A 21,382-nucleotide genomic window follows, 5' to 3' on the forward strand; every position below is an offset into this window, starting at 1 on the left:
AACATCATGCTAATCTCTCACATTAACATCATGCCAATCTCTCACATCAACATCATGCTAATCTCTCACATTAACATAATGTTAATCTCTCACATTAACATCATGCTAATCTCTCACATTAACATCACGCTAATCTCTCACATTAACATCATGCTAATCTCTCACATTAACATCATGCTAATCTTTCACATTAACATAATGCTAATCTCGCACATTAACACGCTAATCGCTCACATTAGCATCATGTTAATCTCTCACATTAACATGCTAATCTCTCACATTAACATCATGCTAATCTCTCACATTAACATCATGCTAATCTCTCACATCATCATGCTAATCTCTCACATTAACATGCTAATCTCTCACATTAACATCGTGCTAATTTCTCACAATAACATCATGCTAATCTCTCACATTAACATCATGCTAATAGCTCACATTAACATCATGCTAATCTCTCGCATTAACATCATGCTAATCTCTCTCATTTACATCATGTTAATCTCTCACATTAACATCGTGCTAATTTCTCACATTAACATCATGCTAATCTCTCGCATTAACATCGTGCTAATTTCTCACATTAACATCATGCTAATCTCTCACATTAACATCGTGCTAATTTCTCACATTAACATCATGCTAATAGCTCACATTAACATGCTAATATCTCACATTAACATGCTAATCTCTCACATTAACATCATGCTAATCTCTCACATTAACATCATGCTAATCTCTCACATTAACATCATGACTTTACCGAAAGAACCAAAGAGAATAGATTCCTGCAGTAACGAAAGCTCAAGATTCAAGTTTCAAGATTGTCCTGTCAGAAGTTAAATGAAACCCAGCGCGATGACGTCACCCATCCCCCGCCCAACCACCACCCGCGACGTCACACAATGCGTCTCGTTGACGTCATCGCGCACGGCGCGAACCTAACGCGGTGACGTCACACGCTCTCCCCTCTGCCTGCAACGTCGCCACACGCCCTGCGCGATGACGTCACGACGCATGTAAAGTACCCGGCGGTGACGTCGCCGTTGTAAACACTCGGGCCCCGGTGGAGGCATGGCGGAGTGAAGTTCTCTTCACCCCCCGGCCGCTACCGCCGCCGCCTTCTCCTCCACAGCAGCAGCGGCGGCCGTGGCGACGGTAGCGCGATGCTGGAAGGGGCCTCGTCGCTCCTCGCTCGGCCAGAGTCGGTGCGCGCGGTCGAGAACTCGCCGGCGAGGCCGCGATGGCGGGAGCCCGGGCCTCGAGGCCTGGCGGTTCGCCTGGGACGCTGCCCCCTTTCGCGCAAGCGGCAGGGCGGGGACGCCTCGCAGAGGTCGGTGCCGCGGGGTGCGAGGAAGAATTTTTTTGTTTATTTAAAAAAAAAATTTAAACCGCACGCGGGAAACAAAAAAAACCGTAGACTTTAATCAAGTGAATTCGTTTTGTTTTATAATTCGACACTTGCACACACGAAGAGGTAAGTTGTTTAAAAGTGGTAAGGCGGGCCCGCAGGTCGTCACGGAAAGTCGGAATCCCCAACAAAATTTACCCGAACGACGGCAGCAGGAGCAGGAACAGCGTGGTTCAGGAGCTCAATGTAAAATGTCGATATCTGCTCGCCACGACGTGAGAGGGCTTCAGGAGAGAGATTGTGCACTTTAATTATTCACATCGGTACAGTACAACGATGGCGATTCCTGCGCTATCCGTCGTGCTACGAAGACATTTCTGTTTCGATTTAAAGCTTTCGTGACTGCAAGGATTCATCTTTGGTTATTTCGGTAAAGTCACGTAGAATGAGAACAAAAATAATAAAATAACACAATCAAATTATCACGACGTTTCGGCCACAACGCAAGCGGCCGTCTTCAGGTGAAAGGAACAGACCTGTCGGGACGACAGAGCTTCAATGAACGATGTTAAGATTCGTAGCGACTTTTAAGCTGGTTGGGAGAAGTGAGGCGCCTTGACAAAGGGGTTTACATATCAAATAGCTAAATTACTATAGGAATAGGTTTTACCCTTTTAACTGGCACAAAAACTGACACCTTTATTCAAGGCATCATGTTTGCAATAACCACAACACAAGCAGTCAAAATGCAAACAAAAAAGACAACTCTGATAATAATATTGGCACTGTCCTTGAATTTGATTGGTCCACACCCAAGACAGCTTTTCTTAGAGCCTAGTCTCCACTGGTGTTGGACCAGAAGACGCCAAAAGGCGTACAACTCAAAAACAGCGCACTATCAGAGTATTGAGGGCTCGGGGTGAGCATTTACATTATGAGACCTCCTTTGCCAGAAACAAGATATAGGAATAGGTTTTACCCTTTTTACTGGCACAAAATGTAAATGCTCACCCCGAGCCCTCAATACTCTGATAGTGCGCTGTTTTTGAGTTGTACGCCTTTTGGCGTCTTCTGGTCCAACACCAATGGAGACTAGGCTCTAAGAAAAGCTGTCTCGGGTGTGGACCAATCAAATTCAAGGACAGTGCATATTATTATCAGAGTTGTCTTTTTTGTTTGCATTTTGACTGCTTGTGTTGTGGTTATTGCAAACATGATGCCTTGAATAAAGGTGTCAGTTTTTGTGCCAGTTAAAAGGGTAAAACCTATTCCTATATCTTGTTTCTGGCAAAGGAGGTCTCATAAAGCTAAATTACTAGTTGCCTCTGTGGATGTGTAGGTTTTGACTTTAACATAGCCATTCCTGTGACCAGTCACAAGCTAATCCCTCAGCTATTTGATATGTAAACCCCTTTGTCAAGGTGCCTCACTTCTCCCAACCAGCTTAAAAGTCGCTACGAATCTTAACATCGTTCATTGAAGCTGTGTCGTCCCGACAGTTCTGTTCCTTTCACCTGAAGACGGCCGCTTGCGTTGTGGCCGAAACGTCGTGAGAATTTTATTGTGTTATTTTATTATTTTATTCTCATTCTACGTGACTTTACCGAAAGAACCAAAGAAGACTTCTTTCTGCGCAATGCTCGCTCATGAAAGCACTGTCCAGGCTCTAAGTCGTAGTAGCTACTACTACATAGTACATAGTAGTAGTAGCTACTACTACATAGTACATAGTAGTAGTAGCACTACTACATAGTACATAGTAGTAGCTACTACGACATATACTACTACATATGATGTAGTAGCTACTACTACTACGACATATACTACTACATATGATGTAGTAGCTACTACATAGTACATAGTAGTAGTAGCTACTACGACATATACTACTACATATGATGTAGTAGCACTACTACATAGCACATAGTAGTAGCTACTACGACATATACTACTACATATGATGTAGTAGCTACTACTACATAGTACATACTACTACATAGTACATAGTAGTAGTAGCTACTACGACATACACTACTACATATGATGTAGTAGCACTACTACATAGTACATAGTAGTAGCTACTACGACATATACTACTACATATGATGTAGTAGCTACTACTACATAGTAGTAGTAGCTACTACGACATACACTACTACATATGATGTAGTAGCATTACTACATAGTAGTAGTAGCTACTACGACATATTCTACTACATATGATGTAGTAGCTACTACATAGTACATAGTAGTAGTAGCTACTACGACATATACTACTACATATGATGTAGTAGCTACTACTACATAGTACATAGTAGTAGTAGCTACTACGACATTTACTACTACATATGATCTAGTAGCACTACTACATAGTACATAGTAGTAGCTACTACGACATATACTACTACATACTACTACTACATAGTACATAGTAGTAGCTACTACGACATATACTACTACATATGATGTAGTAGCTACTACTACATAGTACATAGTAGTAGCTACTACGACATATACTACTACATATGATGTAGTAGCACTACTACATAGTACATAGTAGTAGTAGCTACTACGACATATACTACTACATATGATGTAGTAGCTACTACTACATTGTACATAGTAGTAGTAGCTACTACGACATATACTACTACATATGATGTAGTAGCTACAACCATATGTACATATAAGCTTTGATTTAAAGCTTTCGTGACTGCAGGGATTCATATTCTTGGTTCTTTCGGTAAAGTCACGTTGCAGGGAAACAATAAAATAATAATATATATAAAACAAAATTATCACGACGTTTCGACTGTAACACAAACAGTCATCATCAGGTGTGAGAATTGTATTGTTTTATATATATTATTGTTTCCCTTCAACGTGACTTTACCGAAAGAACCAAGAATAGAATTGAAGCTTTCGTGACTGCAGAAATTACTATACTCATTGTTTTTTTTTTCGTTAAAGTCACGTATGTTTAAATAAAATAACTTGGGTATTAAACTTTTTCTTAGGTTTGTTGAGTTTCTCGTCTCACATCTTGTTGTTGTTGTTGTATCTGCCTCCGTGCAGTTTAACGTTTCTCTGCTATGTGCTATGTGCGTTATGCCCCCCTATGTGTTCACTCGCTATTTGTTTTACACCTGACGATGATCGCTTGTGTTGCGTTCGAAACGTCGTGATTTATTTTAATTTAGGTACAATTTTATTTTATTTCTACATACGTGACTTTACCGAAATAAACCCAATATGTAGTAGCTACATATGTAGCTACTACATATATATACATATACATATGTAGTAGCTATTACATATATACATATGTAGTAGCTACTACATACTATTTACATATGTAGTAGCTACGGGCGCCGCACTTTCAAGGACCCCGTGCTAAATGTTTTGAAGCTATCAATTCCGGTTTAGTGATTCTGCACTTGCTCTATTACTATAGTACTATACCGCCTTCAACTTTTATGAACGACTGGGTGTTTAAGGTTAGCGATTTGTCGTATTATCTGGCTGTATAGCAAATGAAAACATACAAATACTTTACTGTGCAAGTTCAAAATGCATGTGTTTTAATATTCATGTGTTTGTTTTATGTACCCAGGGCCCCTTTATAACACATGCTACAGGCCCCGCACACTAGCTTAATCCGGCACTGCCCCTGACGGGCGGCACCCCGACGATACACACAGAGTGACCCCCCCCCCCATCATCAACGTGCTGCTGTTAAACTCCCCAGTGGTTTCAAATGTGTGGCGGCCATCCTCACACTGATGATGTCGTATCGGCGGCGAAAGTGCCCCCTCACCCCGTCCTTGAAAATTGTTTCCGTAAGCCAAACAAATTTACCAACCAGCCACAGGTGCCGCAAGCTCTACCCCTACTCCCCTGCTCTTAACCGGAGACCCCCCCCCCTCCCGCCGCCTAGGCTGCCCCCCTCACCCCCGCCGCCCACCACGCTCCCTGCAATGTTGACGTCTTGCTGCTGCTGCTGCTCACGTCTGCCAGGGGTCTCGCGTGTAAATAGCCGGGGCAACTGGCTGTACCGGCGACCACGGTCCGCGTGACAAATCGACATCACCGTCAAGCCCGCCGCTGTCGGTTGTGTGTCCACTTTCTGTGACGCGCAGCGCCGGTCCCCGCTCCGCCGCTGAGCCCCTCCGCGTTCACCGCAGTGCGTGCCTCAACGCTGGGACGGACCGAGAGGGGTCGCCCCGAAAGCGCCAGAAGATCGGTGAATTGTCTGTCGGTCGTGTCTGTACACCGTGTTTGTACGTCGGTCGTGTCTATGCATCGTGGCTTCTGTGTCGCGTCCGTGCGTCGCGTCCGTGCGTCGTGTCCGTGTGTCGTGTCTGTACGTCGCGTCTGCGTCGGCCGTGTCGCACACACAGAGCAGCTCATAGACGCTGCGTCGAGCGTGTTCGGCGTCGTCTCGTCCGCCGTCTCGTCCGCCGTCTCGTCCGCCGTCTCGTCTGCCGTCTCGTGGGCCGTGAGGATGGGTTCAAGTCCCTTCTGTGGTGGCTCCCATGTTCCGCGGGACGTCCTCTCCGACAGCCCCGCACCGCGACCGCCGCCATCGCTCTGCACGCACCGCACCGCCGCCTCCAGCGCCCAGGTGCCTCGCGGCGTCCCTCACCACCACCACCACCACCGTTTTTCCCATCGTCGTCAACGTCATGGTAGCCGTGCTCTATCCGCTGCTGGGCGACGTTTTCGCCCAACTCTCGATATCGGTGGCGGACTTGAGATGCCATGACCCGTCGCGTCTCGCCGGCGCGCGAGATTAATTAATTGCTCCATCTTCGGGGGTTGGCGAGCTGTTGAGCGAGTACACCTCCTTTGCCTGTCAATCGGTCGTGTTCGTCTCAAGCGCCGGCCATCGTTCTTTCCAGCGACGTGTCCTGCCCCGGCTTCGAGTCTTTAACCTGCGCATGTTCTCTAATCCATCTCATGGCGACCTTGTCATTTACACTGCCCGCCTTTTCTCCTCTCTTCTCTTCTTTCTCTCTGTCCATCTCACTCATTCTGTCACTCTCTCCCAACCCTCTTGTTGCGTCCACTCCTCTTGCCTCTCTCGCTGTTCCTCCCTTGTCATCCTTCTCCCACGATATTCCCATCTCTCCCATTGTCTCCTCCCCTCTCATTTCCCCCTCTCTGTGAATCTCTCCCTACCCCTGCAAGTATCCTCTCTCTTCTCCTTCACGCCCAGTCCTCTCCTTCTTTATATCTCTCTCTCTTCTCTCTTCTCTCTCCCTCCACGCCGTTTCCTCTTCCTCCTCTCTCCTTTTCTCTTCCGCACCGCCTCTCCATCTCCTCTCTCCAGGCCACAGGGAGACGGAGGCTGCCACTAAGAGGCGACCGAGACATCCTGCAGTCACCCTCCCACGGTGCGTCCGTCACACAGCCCTCACGCTCGCGTGCGCGTTCACAAGTACACGTATGTGCGCGTGTGTGCGTGTACGTTAGTGGGTGCATGTACACGTACACACGTGTGCGCATATGTGGCGCGTGCGTGCACGTACATATGTGTGCGCATGTGCACGTGCAGTTTCCCTCCAGCAGCGTGGAGGAGCCGGCCCAGAAGTGGTACCGCCCCCGCAGTGCCGTCGTGTTGGGGACACAGGGCCCCCCACGGAGTGGTCCCCCCCGCACGCCACCCTGGGCTCCGTGGACGTCTGCCTGGACAGGCTGTGTCTGAGTTTCAGTTTCAGTTTATTTTGGTATGGCACTGTGAGCCATTCGGCTCTTGAATCGGGTGCAACCACAACAAACAAAACAAAAACACGAACAAGAAAAACATCTTAAAGTGACTATGTGACTGTGCAAACAGAAAATCCATGGAAAGAAACAGCAAAAATATTCCTGAAAAAAGCACCGTACACCAACGCTGTGTGCAAAAAATCCCAGTGGGATGCAAGTCAACAACAACAACCACAAAACCTTAGATTAAGGCCATCGGTCTAACTCCGTACTACAAACCAAAAAACGTTTTCCAAATCACCAAAAAATAAAGCCATAATTGCAACGTAACAGTGATCACAAGGACTGTGACCGAATTTTTACAATAAACTACATAAATAACACGTAACACCAAATCCTAGAGCAGTGGTTCTTAACCTGGGTTCGATCGAACCCCAGGGGTTCGGTGAGTCGATCTCAGGGGTTCGGCAGAGCCCCCGCCACGGAGGTCCGGACACACTTGAATTATTGTGTAAATTTGTGATGACACACACGGCCCGCTTGGCCATCACTGGCTGCAGATGATCATGCTACACTGCTTGGCCAATCAGCGCTGCGGGGAATTTAGTGCGTACTCAGTAGTCAACGTGTGACTGTTGTTGTCGTACGTCGTGTGATTTCTTTAATATTTTATCCATACTAACTATGTCGGGCAAAAGAAGAAAGTGGTCGGACGAATATGTACAACATGGATTCTCATGTATCACGGAACGTGATGGGAGTGAGCGTCCTATCTGCATGATTTGCAACGCCAAGTTGAGCAACTCTAGTCTTGCACCGGCAAAACTAAAGGAACACTTCTTGAAGCTGCATGGAGACAGGGAATACAAGAACACAACACTTGCTGAATTCAGGGTGAAGAGAGCCAGATTCGATGAAAGGGCCACTCTGCCTGCTCTTGGATTTGTACCTGTTAACAAACCGATCCTGACAGCATCGTACGAAGTTGCTTACCTGATCGCAAAGCAGGGCAAGCCACACACCATTGGTGAAACACTTGTGAAACCAGCTGCATTAAAGATGGCGAATCTGATACTCGGAACAGCGGCCGAAGGTAAATTATCCCAAATTCCCCTTTCAAATGACACCGTCAGTGACAGAATAGAAGACATGAGTAAAGACATCTTGGCTCAAGTAGTCGCGGATCTGATTTCAAGCCCGGCAAAATTCAGCCTTCAACTCGACGAAACCACAGACGTTTCTGATCTAAGCCAGCTTGCTGTTTTTGTACGCTATGTGAAAGACGACATGATAAAAGAAGAGTTTTTATTTTGTAAGCCTCTTACAACAACAACGAAGGCAGCCGATGTGAAGAAGCTTGTGGATGACTTCTTCAGAGACAACAATCTTTCATGGGATATGGTTTCTGCAGTTTGTACGGACGGAGCTCCAGTCATGCTGGGAAGAAAGTCTGGTTTTGGTGCGCTAGTAAAGGCCGATGCACCACACATCATTGTGACGTATAGTATTCTGCACAGGCATGCGTTGGCAACAAAAACCTTACCTCCAAAAATGGCAGAAGTATTAAAAACTGTGGTGGAATGTGTGAACTATGTGCGAAAAAGTGCTCTGAGGCACCGCATCTTCAGTGAGCTGTGTAAAGAAATGGGCTCTGAATTTGAGGTACTTCTGCTCCATTCTAATATTCGGTGGTTATCCCGGGGACAGGTGCTGAATCGTGTTTTTGCCATGCGTGTGGAATTAGCCCTGTTTTTGCAAGAGCACCAACACTGCCATGCAGATTGCTTCAAAAATCCTGAGTTCATTCTCATTTTAGCGTACATGGCTGATATATTCGCAGCTCTCAATCATCTCAATCAGCAGATGCAGGGTGGTGGAGTCAATATCATGGAAGCGGAAGAACACCTGAAGGCTTTTCAAAAAAAGCTACCGTTATGGAAACGACGAACAGAGAACAATAACTTCGCAAACTTCCCACTTCTGGACGACTGTGCAAGTAAGATCGAAGATGTGTCTGGAATCGGAGATATTTCTGTATCCACGGAACTGAAGCAAACAATTGCCACGCACTTAGATGAGCTTGCAAAGTCTCTCGACGGATATTTCCCTACAAGAGAGTCATATCCAGCATGGGTGAGACAGCCGTTCACGTTTGCTGTTGAAACAGCAGATGTCAATGATGAATTCCTCGACGAAATCATTGAAATTCAGCAGAGCCAGGTTCAACAGCAACTCTTCAGAACAACAACGCTCTCAACGTTTTGGTGTCGACAAATGAACAAGTATCCAGTTATTGCTAAGAAAGCCCTGGATTTTTTTATACCATTTGTTACAACATATCTTCGTGAGCAATCCTTTTCGAGGATGCTGGACATAAAAACGAAGAAAAGGAACAGACTTTGCTGTGAAAATGACATGAGAGTGGCACTTGCCAAGGTGAAGCCACACATATCTGAACTGATCTCTCAAAGGCAACAGCAGAAGTCACATTGATTTCCAGGTATGTAATTTGTTGTGAGTTTATGCATTGTGTTGGTTTTATTCTTTGAACAAGGTAATGTTCATGCACGGCTCATTTTGTGTACCAGTAAAAAACATATCTATGTCTTGAATTTGAAAAAAATCACATTTTATTTTTCACTAAAGAGGGGTTCGGTGAATGCGCATATGAAACTGGTGGGGTTCGGTACCTCCAACAAGGTTAAGAACCACTGTCCTAGAGCCATAGCTGGTTGCATGAGTTACTTCACAACAACAGAAGCATCGGTCGGAGTATCACATTTTTCAATGCACCTTTAAGATCACGCTAAATCAAAATACAGATAATACTTTGCAGCGTCATCCGGAGCGAAACATTTTATTTTATTTTACGCCAATGAATAGCAGTGGCAGCTAGGGGTGTACAATTCATCTAGAGCAGTTTTGAGAGAAGATCTCATTGGTAGCGATTCAAGTTGCAGTTTATTGGCAATAGCATTCCAGACTCTGGGGGCATCAATAGCAAAGGCCCTTCCTCCAGTTTTTCTACGGCAATAGGGAATGTGAAGCTGGTAAATGAGCGAAGACCTGAGGTCAAATTTGTTCTTTGAAACAGAGAGGAGATCCAGCAGGTAGTCTGCGGATTTTTTTGTAAGTACATCGTGAATAAATAAGATCTGGTGCACAAGCCGTCGAACATTAAGAGATGTTAAGCTTGACCCAATGTAGAAATTACAGTGGTGAGTCCTATATGGGCAGTTCAATGTAAATCTTAAGGTCGAGTGATAGATGGAATCAAGCTTCTTCAGTACAGTACTTGGGGCTGATTTATACACGATGTCACAGTAGTCAAGTAGAGGCAGTATGGTAGCTGTTATCAATTCCAAACGGAACATTGGGGGGAAGCAGTGCTTGTGTCAATACAGAAAACCAATTTTTATTTTTGTCTTTTTACCAATATAATCAATGTGATCTTCAAAATTCAGTTTTGAATCCAGGATGACCCCAAGATACTTATAGATCTTGACTTGCTCTATTTGATAATTATTTAAGGAATGTAATTGGGAAAAAATAACTTCCTGCTTTAGTCCTGGTGAGAAGCATAGCACCTTGGTTTTGGAGGTATTCAGGACTAGTTTAAGAGCAACTAGCTGATGTTGTAGTTTGTTGAAATCACCCTGTAGCTTAGCAATCACGTCATCCGGAGAGCGCCCAGCAGTAATCAGTATCGAGTGCGGACACGCGCGGGCCCCCCAACTCGGTCGACACCAGTGAGTTGAGGGGACCTGGGGGGGGGCATCTGTAGGGGGAGAGTGGGTAGGTGAGGAGGTGAGTGTTTGAGGATGAGGGGGTGTGTGGGTGGCTTTGGTGGATGGTGAGGGCGTGTGGGTGCATGGAGGAGTGGATGGGTGAGCATGCGTTGCGTGTGTTCCGGTTAATGCACCCTGCTCCAAATCCAACAACTTTAGATACATTCCCAGCCACAGCCGACATCATTGGCGATTATCTGCATGCGTCCCTGGGCCTCACGTAGATCGACTCAGCCTCTAATGAGTGCCTGGTGTAGTGTATAATGATTAGCACCCGGGGAGACAAAGGTGGCCGTGTGGGCATGGTCCTGGCCACACCACCCCATTGTGCGTGGTGCCATCCTTCACAGGTGCTACTAACAGCCTGTGCGGCTATGAAGTTAAATCTTTGTCTTTGTGTTTTTATTTGTTTAGGGGCCTATATGACAAACTCAGGCGAGAACGAGGGGGAGGGGACGGAAGAGGAGTATGAGGAGGAGGAAGAAGAGGGGGAGGAGGAAGATAGTGACTGCGATGTGTCCATCATTGGAATCATCCAAACACCTCAGCCCAACGGACTGTTAAGGTACGGAAGCCGTTTAAACGCCCCCCCCCCCCCCCCCCCATTACGGATTACTCCGTGCATATTCTTTGGGTCTTTCGGTAGATTTCGATTTAAAGCTTTCGTGACTGCAATGATTCATCTTCTTTGGTTCTTTCGGTAAAGTCACGTAGAATGAGAATAAAATATTAAATTGATAAAATAAAATAACACAGTAATATTCTCACGACGTTTCGGCCACAACACAAGCGGCCTTCAGGTGAAGGGACGAGACTGTCTGGTAGGACAGCGCTGGAGTGAAAGAGCCACGTTCAGATCACGACCTTTAAGCCTCAACTTTAGCACGTAGATTGAAAAAGTAATAAAAACATGACGTTTCGATCGCAACACAAGCAGTCGTCATCAGGAGAAAAAAAGTGACGATTGCTTACAGTGAGGGAAAAAGTATTTGATCCCCTGCTGATTTTGTACGTTTGCCCACTGACAAAGAAATGATCAGTCTTTAATTTTAATGGTAGGTTTATTTGAACAGTGAGAGACAGAATAACAACAACAAAAATCCAGAAAAACGCATGCCAAAAATGTTATAAATTGATTTGCATTTTAATGAGGGAAATAAGTATTTGACCCCTCTGCAAAACATGACTTGGTACTTGGTGGCAAAACCCTTGGTGGCAATCACAGAGGTCAGACATTTCTTGTAGTTGGCTACCAGGTTTGCACACATCTCAGGAGGGATTTTGTCCCACTCCTCTTCTCCAAGTCATTAAGGTTTGGCAACTCGAACCTTCAGCTCCCTCCACAGATTTTCTATGGGATTAAGGTCTGGAGACTGGCTAGGCCACTCCAGGACCTTAATGTGCTTCTTCTTGAGCCACTCCTTTGTTGCCTTGGCCGTGTGTTTTTGGTCATTGTCATGCTGGAATACCCATCCACGACCCATTTTCAATGCCCTGGCTGAGGGAAGGAGGTTCTCACCCAAGATTTGACGGTACATGGCCCCGTCCATCGTCCCTTTGATGCGGTGAAGTTGTCCTGTCCCCTTAGCAGAAAAACACCCCCAAAGCATAATGTTTCCACCTCCATGTTTGACGGTGGGGATGGTGTGATCTTGGGGTCATAGGCAGCATTCCTCCTCCTCCAAACACGGCGAGTTGAGTTGATGCCAAAGAGCTCCATTTTGGTCTCATCTGACCACAACACTTTCACCCAGTTGTCCTCTGAATCATTCAGATGTTCATTGGCAAACTTCAGACGGGCATGTATATGTCCTTTCTTGAGCAGGGGGACCTTGCGGGCGCTGCAGGATTTCAGTCCTTCACGGCGTAGTGTGTTACCAATTGTTTTCTTGGTGACTATGGTCCCAGCTGCCTTGAGATCATTGACAAGATCCTCCCGTGTAGTTCTGGGCTGATTCCTCACTGTTCTCATAATCATTGCAACTCCACGAGGTGAGATCTTGCATGGAGCTTCAGGCCGAGGGAGATTGACAGTTCTTTTGTGTTTCTTCCATTTGCGAATAATCGCACCAACTGTTGTCACCTTCTCACCAAGCTGCTTGGCAATGGTCTTGTATCCCTTTCCAGCCTTGTTTAGGTCTACAATCTTGTCCCTGACATCCTTGGAGAGCTCTTTGGTCTTGGCCATGGTGGGGAGTTTGGAATCTGATTGATTGCTTCTGTGGACAGGTGCATTTTATACAGGTAACAAGCTGAGATTCGGAGCACTCCCTTTAAGAATGTGCTCCTAATCTCAGCTCGTTACCTGTATAAAAGACACCTGGGAGCCAGAAATCTTTCTGATTGAGAGGGGGTCAAATACATATTTCCCTCATTAAAATGCAAATCAATTTATAACATTTTTGACATGCGTTTTTCTGGATTTTTTTGCTGTTATTCTGTCTCTCGCTGTTAAAATAAACCTACCATTAAAATTATAGACTGATCATTTCTTTGTCAGTGGGCAAACGTACAAAATCAGCAGGGGATCAAATACTTTTTTCCCTCACTGTACGTGACTTTACCAAAAGACCCAAAGAATATTAATTCCTGCAGTCACGAAAGCTTCAAGTCAAGGTTTTTACTCCATGCAGTCGCGATATCCGCGGAGCCGTTCTAAATCGATGTTTTTGTTGAAACGCAGTTTGCTGAGCACAGGAGGCCCAGAGGCTCAATGTGTCGAGCGGCCGGGAAACAGCCATCGCTGGCAAAGACGTATAATCGATGAGTGTTATTCGCACCTTTCTCGAATCGAGCGAGGTTATTGCTGTGAGAGTTTGGTGGTCGGGGCTTTAAGAGACGGTGAGAGGGAGTTACAGAGTGGATCAGTGCGAGGAATTTCGCAGCAAGGGTAGTGAGGTGACCTGCAGTGAGGTGAGTGGGTGGGTGCATGAGTGAGCGAACGAGTGAGAGAGTAGGTGTGTGGGTGAGGTATTCAGTGAGCGTGTGAGTAGGTGAGTGAGGCGTTATGACCTGCAGTGTGGTCAGTGAGTCGGTTGGTGAGCAGGTGAGTAAGCCGTGACCGGCAGTGTGGCGAGTGAGTTGGTTGGTGAGCAGGTGAGTGAGTGGGTGAGTGAGCACGTGGTTGAGTGAGCGAGCAGGTGAGTGAGTGAGTAGGTGTGTTAGTGAGTTGGTGTGTAAGGGAATGAGTACGTGAGTGAGTCGTGGTGACTTGCAGTGTGGTGGTGGTTAAACACGGAGTGCAGGATAGGATGAAAGAGTCGTAAGTCTGCTAAGACCCTGAGCCCCCTGCCATGGGAATGTGGAACTTCCCGCCGGTGGCTCAGGTTCCGGGCCCAAGTCTCTCGAGCCGGCAGGCTCGTCGCTCGGCCCTGACGCGAGACCGCTGGCGTGGCGCTTGCAGGGAGAGGTGCGGGGCACAGTTGCCCGGGGACACGGACACGCCTCTGCGTGAGGAGAGTCCGGGCTTCGTCGGTGCCGCCCCCCGTGGCTGCCAGCTCGGAGTCGGCGCCAGTGCGGCGGACGGGCGGAGTGGCGAATTCCCGGAGCTCACCAAGGCACGCGCCGCGTCTGTGTGCGTGCGTGTGCGGTGGGTGTCTGTATTGCTACGCACGTGTGGATGTCTTTGTGCGTCTCTCTATATGTGTCTGTGTGTGTAACTCTGTGTGTCTCTTTGTCTTTGCGTCTGTGTGTGTGTGTGTCTGTGCGTGCGTCGCCACGTGTGTGCATGCGTCTCTGTGCATGTCTGTGTGCGTGCGTCTCTGTGTGTGTGTGTGCGTGCATGCGTCTCCACGTGTGTGTGTGTGCGTCTGGATGCGTGCTTCTCCACGTTTATGCGTGTCTGTTTGCGGTGGCGTGAACCTGGCGACCCGGGTTCGATTCCCGCTCACGGCCAACACCAGTGACGATTATCTGAACCGGTCCTGGGCCTCCCCTAGGTCGACTCAGCCTCAAATAAGTACCTGGCGCGGTGTATAAACATCGCCACTGGAGAGACAAAGGCGGTCGAGCGTGGTGCTGGCCACTCACCCCCTCGTGTACCGTTCTCACTAGGTGCTCACTAACAGTCTGTTAAGGCGATACAGGGAATCTTTGTTTTATCTTTGTCTCTGTGTGTGTGTCTCGGTGTGTGTGTCTGTGTGCGAGCATCTCCACGTGCGTGCGTCGCTGTGTGTGTGTGTCTGTGTGCGTGCGTCTCCACGTGAGTGTGTGTCTGGTTGTGTCTGTGTGCGAGTATCTCCACGTGCGTGTGTGTGTGTGTGCGTGCGTCTGTGTGTGTGTGTGTCTGTGTGCGTGCGTCTGTGTGTGTGCGTGCGTCTGTGTGCGTGCGTCTCTGTGTGTGTCTGTGTGCGTGCGTCTGTGTGTGTGTCTGTGTGTGTGCGTCTGTGTGTGTGTCTGTGTGCGTGCGTCTCTGTGTGTGTGTGCGTCTGTGTGTGTGTGTGCGTCTGTGTGTGTGTGTGCGTCTGTGTGCGTGCGTCTCTGTGTGTCTGTGTGCGTGCGTCTGTGTGTGTGTGTGTGTGCGGTGCAGGAGATGGTGTTGGCTGTGACCGAGGCGTCTCGCGGGGTTGACCCCGATGAGGTCGTGTCGCGACACGGCCCCCACTGCGTCACGCGGCAAGATCTGAACACGCTGAGCGGAACCTCGTGGCTCAACGACAAGGTGCACGCGCACACACACGACAGACAAAGGCCCCCCGTAGAGCCTACACAGGCCCTCGGGGCAAGTGCTGCGAAAGCCAACATGGAGCATGAGGGGGGGTGGGGTTGATGTTTACACACAGCACCGGGTACTAATTTAAGGCTGATTTGACCTAGGGGAGGCCCAGGGCCAGTTCAGATATTCACCACTGTTGGCCGTGAGCGGGAATCGAACTCGGTTCGCCTGGTTCGTAGCGCAGTACACTAAATGCTTCACTTCCCGACACACACACGCACACACACAGCAGTATGGCATTTGCCACTAATTGACGGTAACAGGCTAAGGTGCACCTTGAGGCCAAGTGAAGTATCGCAGGCTTATTGACAGGTCTCAGGACAGACCCAGGTGCCATGGGTTGACTGGCTGAGATGACTGACAGATGCACCACCTGTGCTCCCCACTGGACCAACTTGGTGCATTTTATCTACCCGGGGTACAAGTTGTTGTTCTGAGCGTCGCTCCTGCACCCTCTTGTCGTTGCTGGAGGGCGATTGCCTCCAACTGTAGCGTCCTTCCCGAGCCTCCTCTACAGATGGTGATCTTAACGCTGGTGGTACCAGTCTTTGGCAAGTCCACTCGGCTCCACATCCTCCTGTACCGCATCAGCTCCATCTCTTCGCGGCACTAGCTGCTCCCGTTTAGCCCCCTCTTATCTGGCCAAACACAAACTGCTCGGGCATGCGGTGGCTGGGCACGTGGACTACCATGACCTAGGCACCACAACCTCGCCTGCCGGAGGCGCTCAATAATTGGACTGTGTCTAGGTTTTTCAAGAGTCTATGAGCACCTCGTACAATCCAGCGCTGGTTTCAGGCTGGCCCGGCTGTGATCTATAGCCTGAATGTGTTCAAACCGGCACAGGTGTTCCTGTAAATGTATCCACGTTTCACAAGCAAAGAGAAGGGGCAGAACGAGACGGCTCGGAGCTTCCTGTGGAGCGACAGATCAGGGGTGACAGATTCGGCACACGGCGTTACTTATGCAGCCAATCAGCAGACAGTGCCGCTCTTCCGATGCGTAGCCAGAACTCTGCTGCCAAACTGGAGCGGGGCACGAGCACGCTGCCCAAATATGTGGTCGTCCTCTACTATGTCCACAACTCTGCTGCACTGCGTACCCTCTCCCCGTGTCTCCCTCCTCCCTTGCGTGTCCAAATCCACGCTCCGTTGCTTGCCCTCCCGGTCCATCCACCCGCCCGCGTGTCCGCAGGTCATTGACTTCTACCTGAGCCTCTTAACGGAGAGCGGGAGCAGCGCCGGTGTTGCCGGCAGTGCCGTGCCCGTCTACGCCTTCACCACGTTCTTCTACACGCGCCTGCGGGACTGTGGCCCCGCGTCCGTGCGCCGCTGGACCAAGCGCGTCGACCTGTTTGCCTTTCGCATCCTGCTGGTGCCTGTGCACCATGGGTCGCACTGGTGTCTCATTGTAAGCGGCCTCCACCTCTTCCCCCTCACCACCCCCCCTCTCTCTGCCCCCTCCTCCCCCTCCTCCCCCCTCCTCCCCTTCCTCACCCCCTCATCCCCCTCCTCCCCCATCTCCCCTCTTCCCCCTCATCCCCCTCGGCCCCCTCCTCCTCCCCCCCCTCCTCCACTCCTTCAACCCCCTTAGCCCCCATTCCTCCCCGCTCCTCCCCCACATCCCACCTTCTCCCCTTCCTCCCCCTTCCTTCCCCTCCTCCCCCTCATCCCTCCTCCTCCTCCTATTCCTCCTGCCCATTGCGCTACACTCGGCACAGCACCAACTCTCGACTAAAACTGAACGACCGTGTTTACTTTTGCCGGGTTGCAAGGCCCGCTGAGCTGCGTAGCTCTGCTTCACCAGCGACCTGGCCGTCGCAAACTGGCAGCCAAGTGGGCTCATCGTGGTCGCGTGCAAATTCACAGCAGCGGCCAAATCCTCGCAGACGCGCGGTTCACACTCGTCGCACGTGACTCTGCGATGGCGGCGGTGGTGCGCGAGCACGTTTCGGGCGACGACCCTTCTTCAGAGCAAACGCGTGTGCGGGAAACAAAGGCGGTAAGCTGCGGTGTTGGCCACCCCTCCCGGCCTCAGCGGTCTGTTCACGGGTACCCACGGGGGATCTTTGTCTCTTTGTGGCTGCGGCCGTGCGTGCACGTGTTGCTGTAGGTGATTGACGTCTGCAAGAAGCGAATCACCTACTACGACCCCCTGGGCTCCAGCAACACCGCAGCGTGCCACGACCTCCTGTAAGACGCGTCACAACAATAACGACAACGCAGCACAATATTACAACGCAGCACGACAACAACAACAACAACAACAACGCAGCACGACAATTACACACGCACGGCTCGAGCGACACAGTGCAATCACACAGCAGCGCAACACCGCAGCGTGCCGCGACCTCTTGTGAGACGCGTCACAACAATAACGACAACGCAGCACAACAACACAGACACGGCTCGAGCGACGCAGCGTTACAACACGGACACAATTGAGGTTACAAAGCAGAGCAACGGTACGACGCAGCGATAAGGTCGCAGCAATAAGGTAACCTGACTGCACGACCACAGCAACCACGACAACCACGACAACCACAACAACCACAGCAACCACAGCATCCCCAGCAACCACGACAACCACGACAACCACGACAACCACGGCAACCACGACAACCACAACAACCACGACAACCACGACAACCATGACAACCACAACAACCACGACAACCACGACAACCACGACAACCACAACAACCACGACAACCACGACAACCACAGCAACCACGACAACCACAACAACCACGACAACCACGACAACCACGACAACCACAACAACCACGACAACCACGACAACCACGACAACCACGACAACCACACACCTGAATAGCCCAACATGTAAAATGACACCACCGCAGCACGACCTGACAACACCCCCGCGACAGCACGACACGGCACAACCGCACTACTCGCCACGACGATGCCTCCCGAGTTCTCATGCGCGCGTGTGCTCATCGTTATTATTTGAATAACAACTTGACGGAGGGTTCGTCGCCGCTGCCGCCGCCGCCGCCGCCGCTCCTGCTGCTGGCGCTGCCGCCACCGCGTCGGCAATTGGTCGCGCGCAGGCGCTACCTGTGCGAGGAGAGCGAGGTGAAGCGGGGGCGGCCGCTGGCGCCCCAGGACTGGGCGGTGCGGGGCTGCGTGGCGCCCGGGCTGCTGGCGCTGCCGCGGCAGAGCGGCCACGACGACTGCGGCGTGTTCGTGTGCCAGTTGGCACGAGGCGTCGCACGCGGCCTCGGGGCCGACTTCGGGCAGGTGAGCGAGGGAGGCCCGTCCGCGTGGCCCCCCGAGTGGGTTGTGGGCGGGTGAGTGGAGCGGGTGAGTGGAGCGTGGCTCCGGGTGGGTGAGTGTCACGGGAACTCGGGTGAGCGGGAGTCATGGGGCACCAGGGCAGGTGAGCGTGGGAGGCCGTGCGTGTACCCGCGGGGGCGGGGTGAGTGGATGAGTAGAGTTGGGCGAGTGAGGTTTCGGGTGGCTCCGGGTGGGTCGGTGAGAGTCGCGCGTGACCTGGGCGGGTGTCACGTGACCCTGTGTCACCCGTGAGTTGTGGACATGGGGGCGGTAGTGGCGTCGTTCACCTCGTGCGTACTTGTGCCTCCGTACGTTTGCCTGTCTGTGTTCGTGTGCCGCGCCGGCCTACGTAGGTGCTATTCGCTCATAGCGGTGGTTAGCGCGCTGCACTATGAACCCGAGTTCGATTCGCACTCATGGCCAAGACCAGTTATGATTATCTGAACTGGTCCTGGGCCTCCCCTAGGTCGATTCAGTCTTAATTGAGTACCTGGTGCGATATGTAAATATCTGGGAAGACAAAGGCAGCCAGGGACGGCTGGCCACCCAACCCCTTCGTGTGTTGTGCCGGTCTTCATAGGTGCTCGCCATAACAGCACTTGCCCCAACAGTCTGTTATCTGTACGTGTGCGCGCGTGTGACAATTTGTGTGGAGCAGCAGCACATGCCGTACTTCCGATGGCGCATGGCCTGGGAGATCCTGCACGCGCGGCTCCTGTGAGGAGCGGCGGCGGCGGCGGCGGCGGCGGCGGCGGCGGCGGCGGTGATGCCGGCCGGTGGAGGTGGCGGCCGCTTCGGCAGGAAACGGAACGCGGCGACGGGGAAGGTCTTCGAGCAGACGGGGGGGGGGATGTTGCGTCGAGGATCGGCAACACTTCATTGCGTGACGTTACATTTTTGGAATGGATTTTCAGAAATTTTCCACGGGCAGCTGGCAGTCGCGCCGACGTTGGCAAGCAGTGGTGGGAACCGCTGGGACCGATGTTGAGGCAACGTTGGGGCCCAGGCTTCCGCGTTTACCGGGACGGCTCCGTTGCGCGACGCCGTTTGCTCAGCGTTCGGAATGCGCGGACTTGGTCGAGCGTGCGCGGCCGGGAGGCGCGACCGTCGGCTCGGCCACGCCGAGGCTGCAGCAGAAGAGACACCCGAGGCCGGGAGAGAGAAACCCGGAAACAAGGAGACGCAGGACGACAGAGAAGCCGCCGCGACGAGCGGTGAACGCGCTGCCGCTCGACCGTGCGGATGACGGAGAGGGGACGTCCAAGAGATGGAGAGCCGGTGAGGAGGAGAGACTGGGATGGACACGAAGGGGCAAGTGAGAGGACGAGAGGCTTGCAAAGAGGCTGTGAGCGACGAGCAGGCACGTGAAGGTGGGGAGAGTGACGGTGGTGGGGGGAGCAGGCAGTGGGGAATGAAGTGAGGTGACAGGAGGGAGGCGAGAAGGAAGATGGGGGTTGACGGAGGGACGGGTGGAGACGGCCACCTCAGCCAAAGCCTTGCCAAGGCCCCCCGACGACAGAGCAGTGTTTTCTTTTGCGTTAGGAGTTTGCCAAAGGCTTCCGATTTGTTCCGGGATTCTTCTGGATCACGCCACTGTACTGCTGTAACTTAGACTTACGCAGAGTGTAGTGCTCGGGACGAGCTTCGGATTTAAACATTTGCTAATTTTTTGCGAATTCAAAGGACCGTCTCATTTCTTTTGTGAATTTCGTGTTTACATTCTGCACTCCGTATTTAAAAGCCCCCGTGCCAATGACGGTGACGTCACACGGCGCCACGTGGGGGGGGAAGGGTAGCGGAGGGTTAGTGGGATGTGGAAGTGACATCACAGGAAGTGTGCCGTCAACAGGAAGTGACCACATTTTCCGGACTCTCTGAAATTTGGTATCTTGGTTCGATTCATAAATGTTCTTTTTCGGAGTACGCATCGCCGCAGCGTGTGACGTGCATGTACAATGTGTGCGCGTATAATACAAACACACATTTGGACACGGGGGCGTGCGGTGTTTGTTTTTGTTGCTGGTACGGAATAACCCCTTTGTTTTATTTAAGAGGGATAACCGCTCGGGTCGCTGTGGCCTGAAAGGTCGCGCACAAACTCGGGCAAGCCTCCTTGCTCAACTCGCGCACACGAAGTCGCCTCGCCACGCTGCGCAATTTCCAATTTCTCATTCTGGCGATGTGTTGGTGTCGTCGTCGTCATCCTACGAAATTTTTTTCACGTGAAGAGGTGACCGGCGGGTGGCTCGGAGGTTGGGGGATACCGGGCCGGAATTACCGATATTCCTGGGTTCAAATCTGGGCTTCAGCCGCTGCCTGTGATTTAACCGGGGTTCTCGAGCTTTAGTGAGCTGCCAGTCTCATCCTGGCCACCAATTACTCGGAGAAGCCACAGACTCGCACAGACGCCCGTGGAACTGCACTGCAAGTATCCCACCGACTGATCTTTGCTTGTGTACCCTGAGATCTTGGGTCGTACCCTGAGACCAGATGCATCTTGCTCTCCGGAGCGCCTTCC

General features: G+C 50.6%; 1 protein-coding gene across 1 annotated transcript; it reads left to right on the forward strand.

The window, feature by feature from the left end:
* The first annotated feature begins 528 nt into the window (after window positions 1–528).
* On the forward strand, window positions 529–20,853 carry LOC116954636 (uncharacterized). Its single transcript, XM_032975306.2, has 11 exons — window positions 529–1,336; window positions 5,494–5,597; window positions 5,755–5,978; window positions 6,687–6,750; window positions 11,266–11,416; window positions 14,255–14,408; window positions 15,380–15,511; window positions 16,760–16,975; window positions 17,678–17,757; window positions 18,639–18,828; window positions 19,523–20,853. Exons 1-11 carry the CDS (start codon window positions 1,170–1,172, stop codon window positions 19,583–19,585), a joined length of 1,545 nt encoding a protein of 514 aa, XP_032831197.2. The 5' UTR covers window positions 529–1,169; the 3' UTR covers window positions 19,586–20,853.
* Window positions 20,854–21,382: the final 529 nt, after the last annotated feature.

The sequence above is a fragment of the Petromyzon marinus genome, chromosome 56 (assembly GCF_048934315.1).
Source record: "Petromyzon marinus isolate PM22_M1 ecotype Great Lakes invasive population chromosome 56, UKy_Petmar_22M1.pri1.0, whole genome shotgun sequence".
Classification (NCBI taxonomy): Eukaryota; Metazoa; Chordata; class Hyperoartia; order Petromyzontiformes; family Petromyzontidae; genus Petromyzon; species Petromyzon marinus.

Excerpts from the sequence above, each read along its gene's own strand:
- LOC116954636 (XM_032975306.2), top strand. The coding sequence starts at position 1,170 with ATGCTGGAAGGGGCCTCGTCGCTCCTCGCTCGGCCAGAGTCGGTGCGC. Across the intron at positions 5,598-5,754 it reads CCGAAAGCGCCAGAAGATCG|AGCAGCTCATAGACGCTGCG; the intron begins GTGAATTGTCTG and ends TCGCACACACAG. Across the intron at positions 17,758-18,638 it reads GCAGCGTGCCACGACCTCCT|GCGCTACCTGTGCGAGGAGA; the intron begins GTAAGACGCGTC and ends GGTCGCGCGCAG.